This window comes from Euprymna scolopes, chromosome 13 (assembly GCF_053919585.1).
Source record: "Euprymna scolopes isolate OS-2025 chromosome 13, ASM5391958v1, whole genome shotgun sequence".
NCBI lineage: Eukaryota > Metazoa > Mollusca > Cephalopoda > Sepiida > Sepiolidae > Euprymna > Euprymna scolopes.
Genome location: NC_136494.1, coordinates 145,888,289 through 145,905,854, shown reverse-complemented (window position 1 = coordinate 145,905,854; position 17,566 = coordinate 145,888,289). Strand labels below are relative to the sequence as shown.

Genomic DNA, 17,566 nt, shown 5'->3' with positions numbered 1-17,566 from the left:
GATCGTGCTGAAATAACATTATTCAGAAATCCATTCTTAACATGGGGAGAAGTACGTTTTTTAAAAATAAATATTCTGTATTTTCACCTAACAATTTAATAAACTAAAGATATCGTAAAAATTGAATTTAACTTTAAAATCCTAAGAAATAGAACAGTTTGTAAGTACCAAATTTTCAAATAATGGGGTTGTATTACTGTACACATAGATTCGAAAAAGTTGTCAAAAAAACAAATATATAACAAATAAATGTTATCAAAGGCAAGATAAATTACTTTTCTACCAAACTGGATATAATTTTCGTGTTTTTATTCAATTTAACATGTTTATTCAGCTCAAAAAGCGTACAGTGTTTACCGATGTATTGGAACCGACTCTCTCTTTAACACGGTAAGTTCGGGAAAAGGTGTTATAAATATTAAACTAGACAAAATACTATTAAAAAACACCGAATATATGTCAAGTTATGTCACGGTAATATATATTGAGCGAATTTATAACAGTATTTTGTCTAGTTTCTTATTTATTACACCTTTTTTCGAACTTACCGTGTTAAAGAGAGAGTCAGTCGCCATTTTAAATTTTCCAATACATCGGTAAACACTGTATGCTTTTCGAGCTGAATAAACATGTTAAATTGAATAAAAACACGAAAATTATATCCAGTTTGGTAGAAAAGTAATTTATCTTGCCTTTGATAACATTTATTAAATAAATTTTATTTGTTATATATTTGTTTTTTGACAACTTTTTCGAATCTATGTGTACAGTAATACAAAACCGATAACGTTTATTTGCTATATATTTGTTTTTTGACAACGTTTTCGAATCTTTGTGTACAGTAAAGCAAACCCGAAAATAATTTAAAACGACTTAAAAAATTATTAGCAAAGGGACAGAAAGATCATATTTAGTTTTATAACAATTTCGTTTGATTAATAACGTAACAAAATTATTTTAATAACGTTCCAGACAACACTGGTTGAGTAGAGTAGTAAGGAAATGAAAAATAAGGAAAATTGCATAAAAATTTGTGAAAAGAATGAAAGTTTAAAAAAAAAAAAAATAAATAAAATAAAAAAAAGAAAGAAATGAAAATAAAATAAAGTTTGATGAAAAAGACAAATCGTAAAACTGAAAGAAGGGAGATTTGAAAGAAAGCAAAAAAAAAAAAATAAATTAAATAATAATAATGAATAAGCCAAAAAAAGATAAGAATTTATTTAATTGAGAAGGAGGAAGGGAGTAAGAGGAAGTAGGAGCGAGTGCAGTGCGCGCTCTGTAATGACGAAAAGCATGACGGGAAATCGGAAAAAGTTTGTATTATTATTACTATTATTTTTTTTTATTTTTTTTTGCGCTTTCTTTCTCTCTTCTTCCACGCACTTGCCAGATCCCCCTCCTTTGCTTTTGTCTTAGTTTGAAAGACTGCGCCCCCCCCCTTCAGAGAGAGAAAAGGAAAAGAGAGAGCGCGAGCTTCAGTGAAAAGAGAGATGCCAGGCTTAGATTTTTTTTTCTAACTTGAATATTCAGTCTCAGTTCCAACTCGCAAGGCAACTTTCTGCTCGATGATCCAAGATCTCACCGCACCAAACTCCCCCCTTTCGATGACTGGAATTGATTATTCAGGCCAGCAGGTAACAACATATAAAACACATAAGTACGAAACGAGGTAAAATAATAGAGTTAAAACTATCTTAGAAAAAAAAAAAAAAAGCTGTAGTCTTAACTGTAATTTTAACTTTATATATATATATATATATATATATATATATATATATATAACAAGGTCTAAAAAGGTTTTCCCAGATATGTATCTTAAATTATAAAATAAACTAATTCATCCATATAGTTAAATATAAAATTTTCAACTTTAGTTTCACTCCACGCAGTTTTTCCCATATTGTTTTTTTTTTTAAGCATGATATAATTTGTTGTTTATTATGAGATTTTGGTATTTTTCTTACTGCATGGAAAAACTTGCCAAATTGGTCAAACAAAACCGCCAGTCTTTGATATTTTTTGTCTTTCAGATTTTATCTTCGTATATGTCTCTTGCTTTTTAACTGGTGTCCGTTCTGCTCGGTATAGCATCCGGCAAGAAACTAAGTCACTTGCGGCGCTTGTTTATATATGCGGCAAATAGTTTGCTGACATCATAACTAAACAACCAATCAGATTTCGAGATGGAGGAAGGAGTAGGCGGTGCCTAACAAGTGCTTACGTTACGTTTTCGAAATTTTCCGGAACTTTTCCCTTTTAGTTTTTTCACTTATTTATTTTTTTTTTAAATTTAAAGTTTATTAAAAAACAAAACAAAAAAAAAAAAAAAACAATAATTAAGGAGTGGTAGCTATATAACTTTATCTTAAGAGTGACCCCCCCCCCTTCCTTGGCGCAGCTGAATTTTGAAGTTGTGAATAAAATAGGTTTCAGTTCTGAGGCCATTCTCCCAAATTGTTTGTACCTCCTTCGGGTAGGGGAATTCATTAATTGTTAATCCCCCCACCCCCACCCCGATGAGTTCGAAGAGTTAGTTTTTAAGAACGTGTTAAAAATAAAATCAGTTTAGTATTACGAAAATGGTCAAATGTTTTTGTCTTGAGCGGTACAAAAATGAAGAAAAATACATGACGGCATTTTATGAAAATCACGTTTCTTGGAAGCTATACATTTCAAACATGGTTTTCTTCATATTACATGCGTTTAAACGGAAATAGTTCCTCGTTAAATTATATACCCCCCCTCCTACTTAAAAAAGAAATTTTTGGTTTGTATTACTAGTATACACAGATTCGAAAAAGTTGCCAAAGAACAAAAATATAACAAATGTTATCAAAGGCAAGATAAGTTACTTTTCTACCTAACTGGATATGTTTTTTAGTGTTTTTATTTAATGTAACATATTTATTCGGTTCGAAAAACTGTTTACCGATGTATTGGAAAATTGAAAATGACGCCGGACTCTCTCTCTCTCTCCTTTTGACACAGTAAATTTGAGAAAATGAATTATAAATAAAAAACTAGACAAAATGCTGTTAGAAACTCGCTTAATATGTTACCGTAATATAGGCTGACATATATTCAGTGGGATTTTAACAGTATTTTGCATATTTTTTATTTTTAACTCTTTTTCCCAAACTTACCGTGTTCAACAGAGAGTTCGGCGCCATTTTAAATTTTCCAATACATCGGTAAACACTTTTTTCGAGCTGAATAAACATGTTGCATTAAATAAAAACTAAAAACATATCCAGTTAGGTATAAAACAAAAGTAACTTATCTTGCCTTTGATAACATTTATTTGTTATATATATATATATATATATATATATTTTTGTTTTTGGTAAATATCCAGATGCGCTACAACAGAACACCGACCACTCTAATTTGTGTGTGTGTTTTTTTTAATAGGTAATTGAGGTAGCTGACAACGAATCTGATAGTCAAACTTGGGGCAAATTTACCGTTTGCATGATATTAACTCCTGAACCCACGAACTACTTTCCACCATTTTGCAGCTTCCGTTTACGCTACGCGCATGAGCTGCAGCATGAACGCCGGCTTCGGGCTTCACCAAGCAAACTACGTTGGGGGGGGGGTTAAGTTAAGAACATAGAATTTTCTAATTTTTAAAAAATACATTATAGCATTTTTTGGGTGAAAATTCAAAATTAGCTGAAAAAGAAATAAAAAAAGGAAAGCACTCAAAGTTGGGGAGAGGGGGGGTTAAGTTATCTGGGTTTTTTTTTTTCTTGGAACATGGAATTTTCAAAAAGTAACGCACCGACATTTACCAATTAGAACACCATTTAACATTTTTCGAATATTACAGATTACTGTTTACATTGGGGGCGCGAACAGGGGAGGGGGCGCCCCCCCCCGCTCGTGCCCCAATGTAAACAGTAAAATCTTCGAAAAATGTTAAATGGTGTTTTAATTGGTAAATTTCGGTGCGTTACTTACGGAAAAACGGTTAACTAAATGCAGAAGCACCTATTAAGCCACATGAAGTTCTATAATTGAATCCCCCTCCCGCAAAAAAAGAATGAAAAACAAAGATGTTTGGTGCTTATGTTTTTGTAAACCGCATTAAAAACTACGTGAGAAAAAAAAACAAAACAAAAACAAAAACAAAAGGTCCCCCAATTTGTTGTACTTTTCTTTAATTGTACCTATTTACTATGCCTCCCCACGGGACAGAGTTAGACACCAGGGTCGTTTTTTAACGTGGAGAAAAAGGTACAAAAATAAAAATTGTCTCAGTCGTGAAAGATTTCTCCTCCACCGAAAGGGAACAAGAAAATGAAGTGCAGCATCTGAAGAACAGATACTACACTTTGATCTTTTCTTTAATTGTACCTATTTACTATGCCTCCCCACGGGACAGAGTTAGACACCAGGGTCGTTTTTTAACGTGGAGAAAAAGGTACAAAAATAAAAATTGTCTCATTCGTGAAGGATTTCTCCTCCACCGAAAGAGAACAAGAAAATTAAGTGCAGCATCTGAAGAACAGATGATATTTATTTGCTCCCCCACCGAGCAAATTAGGCACAAGGCCGATTTTTAATGTGAGGAGTGAAGGGAGGGGGAAGGGAAAAAGGGGACCAGCTCCCGAGAGGTGGGAAATGGAAGCTTGTTAAAGGTCAGGCATGTGGGGTTTCCCCCACATCTGGTCTTTGCTAGTCATAGCTTGCAGCATCTGAAGAACAGATGGTATTTATTTGCTCCCTCACTGAGCAAATTAGGCACAAGGCCGTTTTTAATGTGAGGTAAAAACCAGCTCCCCTAAAAGGGGTCACTCTGGTTACCAAAAATAATAATTGTCCCAGTATAGAGGGTTTCCCCTCCATTGACTGGTACAAATTATCTTAAGTGCAGCATCTGAAGAACAGATACTACACTTTGAGATATTAAATCTTTTATTCATGTTAAAAAAATACAGAAAAAAAAAAAAAAAAAAATCAACGATGAACAAAAAACTTAGGCACATGGCCAACTCAAAAGGGGGGATTTTGGGGGTCGTTGGTCATCCTTGTCACTCCAGAACTAAACAAAGTCAAAAGTTTCTCCCAGCTAGTATCTTCTTTCACCATAATACCGCACATTCACCCTTTCATATTGGGGGACGTCCTAGTAACTCCCAATTTTTAAAACATTTTTTATTGACGTGTAAAAACAAAAAAGATAACAATAAAATGGTAACAATTGACCAAGTCATTAAAAAAAATGTCAGTCCGTAATTTTTTGATTGGTACGCCATGTGAGAAGGCAGTTTGCTAGGTGAAGCAAGCCGTCGTTCATGCTGCAGCTCACGCGCGTAGCGTAAACGGAAGCTGCAAAATGGTGGAAAGTAGTTCGTGGGTTCAGGAGTTAATACTATACAAACAGTAAATTTGCCCCAAGTTTGACTCAGATTCGTTGTCAGCTACCTCAATTACCTATTTAAAAAAAATAGTGGTCGGTGACGGTGTTCTGTTGTAGCGGATCTGGATATTTACCTTTTTTTTTTGTTTTTTTTTACAACTTTTTCGAATCTGTGTTGTGTACAGTAATACAAACCCGTAGTTTCTATACCGATAGGTTTCTTGAATTTTTTTCACTGGTTTATTGATTGGACACAAATTAACCAGATTATGAAAAAAATTGAAAAAAAAAAAAAATAAATCATTTCGACATTTGAAAGTGGTGCTCACTTTTTAGTTACAACGTTCTGATAAATAGGTCACCCATTTTTTTTTTCTTCTAAATACGGAAGTGTCTTCGGGAGATATGAAATGGTCTCATGTTGACGGAGCAAAATTGACAACGGGATGGAAAATTATGAAACATTTCTCCAGCATGTTAGTGAATAATACTTAAACAAAAAACATGATACATTAAATACAAAACACTAAAAACATCCAGTTAGGTAGAAAAGTAGGTACTGGTCGCGGTAAGAGTTCCCTGCCGAACAGTAACACCCTCAAAAAACAATAACTTCTCCCCGCGCAGCCGCAAAGGACATGTTTTAGTTGCCATAGTAACAACTTTTTATCGACATTGTTTTACTGTTTATGAATATTGAAATAAAATACATTACTACACATTAATAATATCTCACTTTTAATCATTTTTATCGACTTTTTAAAACTTTTTTTTACTCTTTTTAAATGACAACGTTAATGCTTATGAATATTGAAATAAAATACATTACTAAACATTTATTAATATCTTTTTTTTTACTGTTTATGTGTCAATTTTATCGACTTTTTCTTTTCTTATATTGAAATATTATATATATGAAATATTGAAATTATTCTTATATTGAATATTGAAATAAAAGACATTACTACACATTTATTAATATCTTTTTTTTTTTACTGTTTTACTGTTTGTGTCACTTTTATCGACTTTTTTTTGTTTTAAATGACTACGTTTTACACATTTATTAATATAATATTTTTTTTTTACTGTTTGTTTTATCGACTTTTTCTTTTTTAATAGAATTTTCTTAAAATGAATATTAAAATAATTTCCCAACTTTTTTCATTTCTATGTGTTTTTAGTTTTGTGTGTTGAATGAAACTTTTTTTTTTTCATTACAACAATAGTTATCGACCCCGGTTCTTTGGCTGACAAACGACATCTGTCGGCGGTTCTTGAAACTAAATTACACGCATTCGCTTCATGTTACTGACATGCAGAAGTGCTAATGGTGCCATAGGTGTTATTGTAAATTAACACTCTTAGCTAATTCCGTAAAATGAGATTCTACTTTTTTAGGCGAATTTGCACCCTCCCCATGTTAAGAATGGCTTTTTAAATAATAACGTTATTTCAGCACGAAAAAAACCCATTAAACTTAAAGCTTAGAAATACGATTTAACATATAGCGCGGATCATAAGTGCACTAGCACCCATTTTCTTATTAATAAATGTTTAGTAATTATTTTTCTTTTAATATTCATAAACAGTAAAAACGTCGTCATTTAAAAAGAAAATGCTATTTAAAAAAGAAAATAACATTGATTAAACGTAAGTAAATTTATTATTCTATCACCATTTTGTGGTAAGTAAATTTCAAGAACCGCCGACAGATGTCGTTTGTCAGCCAAAGAACCGGGGTCGATAACTATTGTTGTAATGAAAAAAAAAAAAGTTTCATTCAACACACAAAACTAAAAACACATAGAAATGAAAAAAGTTGGGAAATTATTTTAATATTCAAGAAGATAATATTAATAAATGTGTAGTAATGTCTTTTATTTCAATATTCAATATAAGAATAATTTCAATATTTCATATATATAATATTTCAATATAAGAAAAGAAAAAGTCGATAAAATTGACACATAAACAGTAAAAACAAGGATATTAATAAATGTTTAGTAATGTATTTTATTTCAATATTCATAAACAATAACGTTGTCATTTAAAAAGAGTAAAAAAAAGTTTTAAAAAGTCGATAAAAGTGATTAAAAGTGAGATATTATTAATGTGTAGTAATGTATTTTATTTTAATATTCATAAACAGTAAAACAATGTCGATAAAAAGTTGTTACTATGGCAACTAAAACATGTCCTTTGCGGCTGCGCGGGGAGAAGTCATTGTTTTTTTAGGGTGTTCGGCAGGGAACTTTTACCGCGACCAGTACCGAAAAGTAACTTATATTGCCTTTGATAACATCCATTTGTTATATATTTGTTTTTTGACAACTTTTTCGAATCCGTGTGTACAGTAATAAAAATCCCAAAAACTATAGTTTAAAAAAAAACAAAAACAAAAAAAAAACTAGAAACTTTATTTTCTTAAAAAACAATGAAAAAAAAGTCACGTTCATTCCATCTTTTTTTCTCTTTGAGAAACAAAAAATATTTCTGGCTTACAAATGCGGTAGGCTCGTATCATTTTTACTTTCTATGGTTTTATACCCGCGTTTTTATTGGTTACAAAATGGGTGACTGATTTACCAGAACATTAGGTACGTCCACGGCGATGCGTAAAACGTCAGTAGTACACATTTTAATAGTGACGTCAACATTTCGTGTTTAATTTCTATGGATAAGCGTTCGCGTTTTTTTTTTTTTTTGTTTTTTTTTCTATGGATAAAAAATATAAAACTTTTTGTAAAACAAATACATTTTTATTAACGAACTACACAGACTAGACTTTAAAAAAAAAAAAAAGCAAACAAAAAAAATAAACGAAAAACACCCGTCTAGCTGAATCCACTGTCAAAAACTTTCCCCACTCTTTATCGATGCCTAAATCAAAACGTAGATTCCATGAACAAAGCTTCTTTCTTAGAACTGCACGCCTGTGGAAAACTCTGTTCCGTCTGCCTGCTTCTCTCCTGACTACAACTTGGATGTCTTCAAGTACAACGTAAACAAATTCCTGATGAACCGCCCCCTTAAGTAGACACTTTACTGTACTTACAATAACCCTTATCCCTGAGTGGCTTCCGGGCCTTGATAAGTGGTAACTTGATAAGTGTTCATTGAACATCTGAATAGTCAAGTCGCTGCCTGATGATATCTGTTGTTTGATTGAAACAAGTGGCTGTTGGTAGCAGCGGGATGTGAGCATGTTTATATAACAACAAACAAGTGTATATATATATATATATATATATATATATATATATATTTTTTTTTTTAATTATTTGCTCTTTTCAGCTTTAAAAAATGAAAACCCACTTTTACTTTGCTTAGTTTTCGGACCATGAAATATACGGGGGGGGGGGGGTAGAACACCTGAAATATATATTTCCGCTAATATATTTATCGAAACCTACTTTTAATATGTAAGTTTATTTGATGATTGAATATCGAAAATTTCAGGAAAATATGATTTGATTTTTTTTTACTAGATTTTTAAAACATGGGTGTGTGAACGGCTTAAAAAACGTCACTACATAAGAATGTTGTTTTAAAGCGTCGATAATGTAAACACGATTTTTGTCTCGCATGTTCATTATTTTTGTATGCTGTAAAAAAAAAAAATATATTAGCAGTTTATTTGAAGCTTTTTCTATTAAATGGTAAAAAAGTTAGGATGATAATATTAAATTACATCGTGTTACATATAGGGAGAGGTTAAAACTGTGGCGCTCGTTGGAGGTACCTACAGAACATTGTAACTAAAAAGTGAGCACCCCTTTCAAACGTCAAAGTAATGATTTAAAAAAAAAAAAAATGGGTTTGTATTACTGTACACATAGATTCGAAAAAGTTGTCAAAAATATATATATATAACAAATAAATGTTATCAAAGGCAAGATAAGTTACTTTTCTACCAAACTGGATATAATTTTCTTGTCTTTTTTCAATTTTTTCAGCAGTCTATTATCGATTGGACTTCAATCTATCAGATTATTAAAAAAAAAAATTCTTACTTTTTAGGACAGTTAACCGGCTCCCTAGTGACATTTATTGGGTGGATTTCTATTAGTATTTTGTTCCATTTTCGAGTTTTGAGCGATAATCAAAACTCCAAAGAAGACCGGCTCATATCAGCCATTTTGTTTTTGTTCTAAAATAGCAATTTGTTACAATTTGTGTTCAAACTTAAAAAAAAAAAAAAAAAAAAAAAAAAAAAAAAAAACGCTCCTTTTAACAATTTCAAGAAACCTTTTCAACCACTGATTGCCATAACTATTAATACACAACCTGGAATCTGTTCTTTCAAACCTTTAAGCTTAACATTCACAGACCACATGAATTGTAGCAAATACATTGAGGACATTGCTAAGGTTGCGGCAAAGAAAGTGAACTTTCTCTACCATTCTAGAAAATTACTCGCACATGAGAGTATCATATATATCTACAAAAGCCACTATTCACCCATGTATGAAGCATTGTTGCCACATTTGAGCTGATGCATCTGCCACTAGTCTCTTTTGGACAGGGTCCCAAAAAAGTCTCCAACGTCTATACTTCCTGGACACTAGCAACATAACACCAACCTTTTTTCCTGTACCACAATGCCTGTGCCTGTTTTACAAGTACTTTGTTTTCTGACAAACTACAAGCCCTTGTACCCCCTTGACATAAATACCTCTCCTCTCAGCTAACCAGTTAAACAGCAAAATCCCACCCCTACAGTGTCAGAAAACCTCTTCCCTTGAACTGGTAGATTTTGGAATTCCCTTCCGGGGCTTTGCTTCCCTGACTCTACTGACATGCAGAAGTAATGTGAACAGACATCTCGCTGCCCAACTCCCTACATAGTGATAGTGTAGATTTGGTACTTTTTAAATTTTTTTTTTAATTACATTTGCACCCCAAACAAGGCATATTGCCACTTTGATGTAGGGGGCTACTATCAGGGACATAAGCATCAGGGGTACCATGTAAGGAGTTGGGCAGCAAGATGTCGGTTCACATTACACTTGCACTTCTGCATGTCAGTACAGTATGGGAAGCAGGGACCCGAAAGGGAATTCCAAAGTCTAGCAGTTCTGGAGAAGAAACTATTGGAGTAGAAGGCTCTCTTACATCTAGGCATCTCTACCGTGAAGGGATGGGATTTAGCTGCTTGTCGGAGGTATTTATGTTGAGGGGGTACAAGTGCAGTTCATCAGAGGACTCACCATTAAAGTACTTGTAGAACAGGCAGAGGGATGCAACATTTCGTCGATGAGACAGAGACTGAAACTTAGATGACAGTTCAGGGCCTATCAGATTGGCGACTCTCTTTTGAACCTTGTCTAGGAGTGAGACTAGTGGCAGATGCACCACCAGTCCAAATATGACAACAATACTCCATATATGGGCGAATGGTGGCCTTATATAGGTACAGGATACTTTCGAGCGTTAGTAGCTTTCTAGCATGGTAGAGAGAACCTACCTTCTTCACAGCGGTCCTGGCAATGCTCTAAATGTAATTGTTACAACTCGTGTTTCCTGTGAACGTTAGGCCGAGGAGTTTAAAAGATGTACTTTCAGATAGTCATTGGCCATTGCTATTCGTGGTAGAGAAGGTTTCTTGTAATTATTGAAGGAAACAAACTTTTAAAGTGCGAGTTAAATCACAAAAGACTTATTCAGATCGGAAAAAAGAAACTTATCTTTGCTAACATTTGTTATATATTTGTTTCTTTAGCACTTTTCGGTTTGTTGTCCATATTAAGAATGCCCTAATTCTTTAATACAACAAAGGCGCATTCAAACATTCAAGTTTGGCACAACTTTCGCTCAACAACGCCATCAAAAACGAGATTTTATCGTTTTAGGCGATTACGTGTGAATGCCCTCTAGGTACCTCCAATGCGAATGCGCCACAGTTTTACCCCCTCCCATATGTAACCTGATATAACTGTAATTTAATTTAATATTATCATCTTGACTTTTTTACCATTTTAAAAGAAGCCTCAAATAAACTGCTAATATTAAAAAAAAAATTACAGGATAATGAACATGCGAGACAAAAATCGTGTTTACATTATCGACGCTTTAAAACAACGTTCATATGTAGTGACGTTTTTTAAGCCGTTAACATGCCCATGTTTTAAAAATCACGCAAAAATCAAATACGTCATATCTTCCTGAAATTTTCGATATTTATTCATTATTAAATAAACTTGCATAATAAAAGTAGGTTTTGTTAAATATATTGGAGGAAATGTTTTTAAGTGTTCTACCCCCCCCCTATATTTAATGTTACGAAAACTAAAAAGAAATGTAGGTCAATAAAAATTACATTTTTTAAAGCTGGAAAGGTCAAACAATTAAAAAGTAGTTATTTTTATATTTATATAAAATCGTTATTTATTTCACTTAAAGTTGTAAATAAAATTGGACACAAAACCAATATTATGTTTAAAAAAAAAAAAAAAAAAAAAAAAAAAAAAAAAAACTCTTTCTTGATAATTTTTTTCCCCCGGTAATATAATTATTTGAATTACAGCAAAAAACAATTCTAAAAAATATTTTATAAAAGCTTTAAATGATATTAAATTCAAATATTACGCGATATGAAGTTTAAACAAAGATTTTTGGTGCTAATGCACTTAATGATCCGCGAGTTTTTTTTATTTTATTCAATTGTAAGGTTAAAGTACAGAATAGGTACAAAACACCCTCCCCATGTTAAGAATGGCTTTTTAAATAATAACGTTATTTCAGCACGGATCAATAAGTGCAGGAGGAGTACCGATTTTTTTTATAACATGTTTCCAATAATAAAAAAATATATTCATATTTTAATGTGACTCTTGAGATAATGAAAATTGCAAATCCCAAATCGACTTTAAAAAAAAATTCGTTTTGATTTTATTTAAATTGATAGAGGGTGATTTTTTTTTTTTTAATTTTTTTTGCGCCTTTTTTCAAAAAAGTATGGAGACCTGTAAGCAACATTATCTTTATATACGTAAGTATCAACAGAAGACGTTAAAATTAATTTTATTTTATCTCTCGTCTGTGTAGTTCGTTAATAAAATCTATTTTACAAAAAGTAAATCTTGTATTGCTTTTTTTATCCTTAGCAAAAAACGTTACTTCCATTATAACGAAAATGCCCATCCATAGAAATTGACACAAACACGAAATGACGTTGCTATTAATGTGTACAATGCTGACGTTTTACACAACGTCGTAGAGATACCTAATACCCTACAAAATTCCGTAAAAAAAAAAAAAAAAAAAAAAGCCGTAGAATTCAGTAACCACACGCGTTGACGAGTGAAGGTCATTTTAGGTGGGTTGGCTTAGCCTCGTTAATTGTTCATGAGTGCTGTCACGCGATTTATACGAATTTTTCTTTTTTGGGGTAACTTTGGATTTTCCTTACATTAAAAACTGACATTGTTGTTGTTGTTTTTTTTTTTTTTTTATGACTTGCCTCAGCGTAGTATAAACACCCCCAACCACCCTATGTTAAGAACGGCTTTCGGAATAAACACCCCCAACCTCCCCATGTTAAGAACGGCTTTCGAGGTTGGGTGGGGGATTGTTTATTCTGAAAGCCGTTCTTAACATAGGAGGTTGGGGTGTTTCTGAGGCACGTCATAAAAATTTACCTTGTTTTGTTTCTGACTTTGCTGTCTGAGGATGGTAGTCATTCAAATAGGAATTTCGAATTAAACTTGACCTTGAAACGGGGTTGTAGAAAAGCCATCACCGACCTCGGATTCGTTTGCCACGGCGTAGCCGCTATAAATATTTACTATGCCCCCTTACTCACCAAGCAAATCTCTCTTCGTATTTATGCAATTTGGGGGGGGGGGGTATTTTTCTTAAAATAGTATCGCCCACTCTCTAGGGTCTTCTTTACATTGTTCTCGTTTATTTTTTTTTTATTTTTAACACTATTTAATTTTTATTGTCCGTAAAGTCCAAAAATATTAAAAGCTTGTGAAACTTGAAAATGTAAATACGAAAATAATTAAAACTATAAGAATATTAAGTTTTAAAATAAAAACTATTCCTATTTGCGTGCATTTTGTTTTAACCATCAACTTTTACAACCTGAAATAAAAATGAAGTAGGTTTTAATTTAAAATGTAAGAAAAATGATTATTAGAAGTTAATTTGAAAAATTAACTTTTCGTTTTTTTTTTTTTTTTTTTTTTTTTTTTCCGATTTGTATTTTTCCGATTTATATTTTTCATTATTTTTTTTTTTATTTCTTACTATTGTTTTTGAATTTTAATGTTAAGATTTTTAAATTTAAAAGTGATGGTGAAATTATAAAAAGAAAAAAAATCTATCTTCCCCAACAGCAATATCAAGTTCACCCCCTCCTACCAATACCACCACGTGTCATCGTGCAGCCTTCTAAAGTCTACAATTTACAATCTAGACCAATGTCTGTTGACGTATTCAACACTTGCGGTATTGGATTTATTGATTTTTTTTTTTTTTTTTTGAACAATGAATAAAATATTCAAAATCAGATTCGTTTCATTAATTAAAGTCCTTTTTTCTAATGGTTTACTAAATTGATACTCTTAAGATTTCAAACAAAAGAACAACCGATAATCAAACAATTGATAATCGCTCAATTATCGAAAATTAAGCGAAAATACTGGTAGAAACACACCATATAAATGTCACCAATCGTGCGAAAATGTAATCCTTTACCAGTATTTTAATTTTCAACTTTTGAGCGATTAATGAGTTTAGTTTAATCAAGACATTAAAAAATGAAAATATTGAATATATATATATATATATATATATATATATATATATTTATGTATATATATGTATGTATAGTTTAACCAAGACATTAAGAAATGAAAATATCGAAAAAAGGTTATATTGTAAGTATCCGTTTTGGACTGAAGATCTCCGGAAAAAAAATTTCATTTAATTTGATCGAGTATTATTTTTTTTACAGCGGAAAAATGTTTATATGAGAGCACGTTGAAGTCAGCCACGGAGATAACTCCAATTAAAGCGCAGACACTCCCTTTTTTTAAAAAAATTTTCTTTAAACGGGTGTCACCACTTATCAAGGCTTGGAGGCCACTCGGGGATAAGGGTTATTGCGTGTACAGTAATCTATGGTGAGCTACGATGTTCACTCTTTCGCTGCCGGAAATTCAAGTGCCCCGAGACGTTTTCTGCGCAAGCGGCTAGAGGCGCCCTTTTTCTTTTTACTGAATTGCTCTGGAGGTTCAATGTTTTGATTTTTTTTTTGACCAATCAGAGAGTTTTCCGGGCTGTCGGAAATTATGTGTCTGGGAGCCGGTGAAAATCTTTAAAAACCTCTGTATTTTCCAAAAAAAGGCAGTTAACAAAATTCAGAGATAGTGTTGGAAGATATATATATATCACTACTGTCTGCAGCTCAAAACTAACGCGACAACACTGTGAACGTAGCAGGCGAGTCGGCTGATAAAACAATGTGGGCGAACACACAGACACAGTAACTAACTTTTGTATTCCCCCTTCTACTATCGCATGCTCATTTTTAATTAATTTTATGTAAACAATTATTTTAAAACTTCCTTAATCTCAACTAATTCCCCCCTTTTGTTCACTCATAAATGAACTATTATTTTCATTGAAATATTTCCTAAAAGTAATAAATCTTTTTTTTATAAATTGAGAGTTAACTGTATTTGTTTTGTTGATATATTTTCTACGAAAGAACATCGTAAATACGACTCTCTGTCTTGCTCTCTTTACTTCTTTTCTCCACAATAATAGTAAAATTAATTAATAAATAATAAACAAATGTAAGAAACATTGGAAAAGGCCAAAACTGGCGACCCACCGACGTGATTATTTTGAACACGCAAACATTTCTATAAAAAAAAAAAAAAAAGGCTATCTTCTGATGCTTCAAGTAACCAATCTTTTGATGTGAATTTCAATGAAACTAAACAAAATGAAAACCCAAGAAATAATTTCACTACAAATTCACCATGGACCAACAAACAAACAAAAAACTGCCTTCTAATACTTCAAATAACCAACTTTTGATGTGAATTTCAACAAAAGTAAATAAAAAAACTCAAGAAACAATTTCACCAAGGTCGCGAAAAACTATGGAAATTCAACAAAAATAAAAAAATTTTGTATGAAAACGATAAAACAAATCCTTCTGAATATAAAAATCTACTTTTCAAAAAAAAAAAAAAAAAAAAAAAAAAAAATTTTTTAACATAAAAACCTATCTTCATAACAAAATTATAAAAGACAACATACAGCAAAAGTGTGAATAACAAAAGGGAAAACTAAAATGGCAGAAAACGAAGTCGACATGGCAGCAGAACAAGGTAAACCAGTGCAGTCAATTGCGATGAAAACTCCGGCATTTATTGATTCAAATGTACTAGCTTGGTTTTCAATAATGGAAGCCCAGTTCAGTATTATGAACATTAAGCAACCAAGACAAAAATTTTATCATATTCTCGCGTCACTACCAACGGATATAGTTGGAAAATTACAAAACAGCATACTGGAATCAAAAGACTTTGATAAGTTAAAAGATGCTGTGATTAATCAGTATGAAAAATCAAAGCCTGAAATGCTGGACAAACTAATGTCATCTTCAATCATGACAGGACGTCCTTCGATTTATTTGAACGAACTCATGTCGTTAGCAGGTAGAATTGGTGTTGGAGAAGACATTGTCCGACATAAGTTCATCCAAGCCCTACCTCATTCGATCAAACCCGTGGTAGCAGCACAAATTGATCTCGATCTGGAAAGACTTGGAAAAATGACCTGTTGTTATATTTTAATAGACAGGAAGCCACGCATATACAACAGATATCATGGAACCAAAACCATCGTAACCAGAGTGATGACGGATCTCAAAGAAAAAGTAATCCGTCACAAAAATCATATAATTGTCCAAATGGAGTTCGTCCTTTTAACAAGGATCAGAGACCCAAAATCTGCCGTTCACATCTATATTTTGCCGAACGTGCAAAATATTGCAAACCATGGTGTAAATGGCCAGACAAATGGAATGTGCAAATGCAACCCAGTTCTCGTCCTGCCTCCCCTGCTTTTAGTAAAACATCGGAAAACTAACCCGGCGAAGCGTGATAGCTTCCACATCTTCGCCGCTTCTTGAAGTAGCCGCACGGTTAGGAGCTATAAAATTGAATTTTGTTGTGGATACGGGAGCTGCAATATCTGTAATCCCAAGAAAATATATAAGCGGTATAGTTATATACCCAACAAACATCTCAATTGTGTCAGCTAACGGTCAGAACATTGAATGTTCCGGTCAAGCAGTATTAAACCTGGCACTTCATAACTTGAGGCGTGATTTCACTTGGACCTTTCTCATTGCAGAAACTACCAGACCTCTCCTAGGTTATGATTTTCTGAATCATTTTGGATTAATAGTTGATTGCACAAATAACAAATTGATTGATCAAACAACCAAAAGATATTCAAACGCACAGCCATCACCAATACTTATGAACATTGCTTTATGCTCGGATAACGTTGCCGACACAACAGTTCACACAATTTCGCAAAAATATCCCAACTTAATTTCTCCACATCGCGATTCCAATGCAACAAAACCTAAAGTGTTTCATAGAATTGAAACTGGCAGTAACCCTCCATCTTTCTCTAAAACGAGGCAGTTATCAGCCCAGAAATACAACATAGCAAAAGAGGAATTCAGGAAACTCCAGAATGCCGGAATTATATCCCCCTCTAAATCAGAGTGGAGTTCGGCCTTGCACATGGTGAATAAATCTGATGGGACTTATAGACCTGTAGGTGACTACAGGTTACTAAACACTATAACAAAACCCGATCGATACCAAGTGCCAAACATAAATTCCTTGTCATCAAAACTGCACGGTAAGAAAGTTTTTTCAAAAATTGATTTATCTTCTGCTTATCACCAAGTACCAGTCCATCTGGATGATGTATGCAAAACAGCCATCACAACACCCTTCGGTTTATATGAGTACAATTACATGCCTTTCGGTTTGCGGAACGCATCTAGTACTTTCCAAAGGATGATGGACAATATTTTCCGCGACATCGATTGTATTTTTATATACATCGATGATATTCTTATTTTCTCAAATAGTGAAGAAGAGCATTCCAAACACCTCGATACTGTTTTACAGAAACTCAGTGAGTACGACCTTA

General features: G+C 32.7%; 1 protein-coding gene and 1 long non-coding RNA gene across 2 annotated transcripts in view; one reads left to right on the top strand and one right to left on the bottom strand.

Annotated features, from left to right (window-relative positions):
* LOC145292222 (uncharacterized) overlaps positions 1–17,566 on the bottom strand; it is an 80,229-nt gene that overhangs the window by 50,061 nt on the left and 12,602 nt on the right. The window lies entirely within an intron of this gene.
* Positions 1,380–17,566, top strand: part of LOC145292221 (uncharacterized) — a 61,597-nt gene continuing 45,410 nt past the window's right edge. The window contains exon 1 of the mRNA XM_080138543.1: positions 1,380–1,637. Within this exon, the coding sequence (XP_079994669.1) occupies positions 1,569–1,637 (69 nt within the window). The 5' untranslated portion in view covers positions 1,380–1,568. The remainder of the gene's footprint in view (positions 1,638–17,566) is intronic.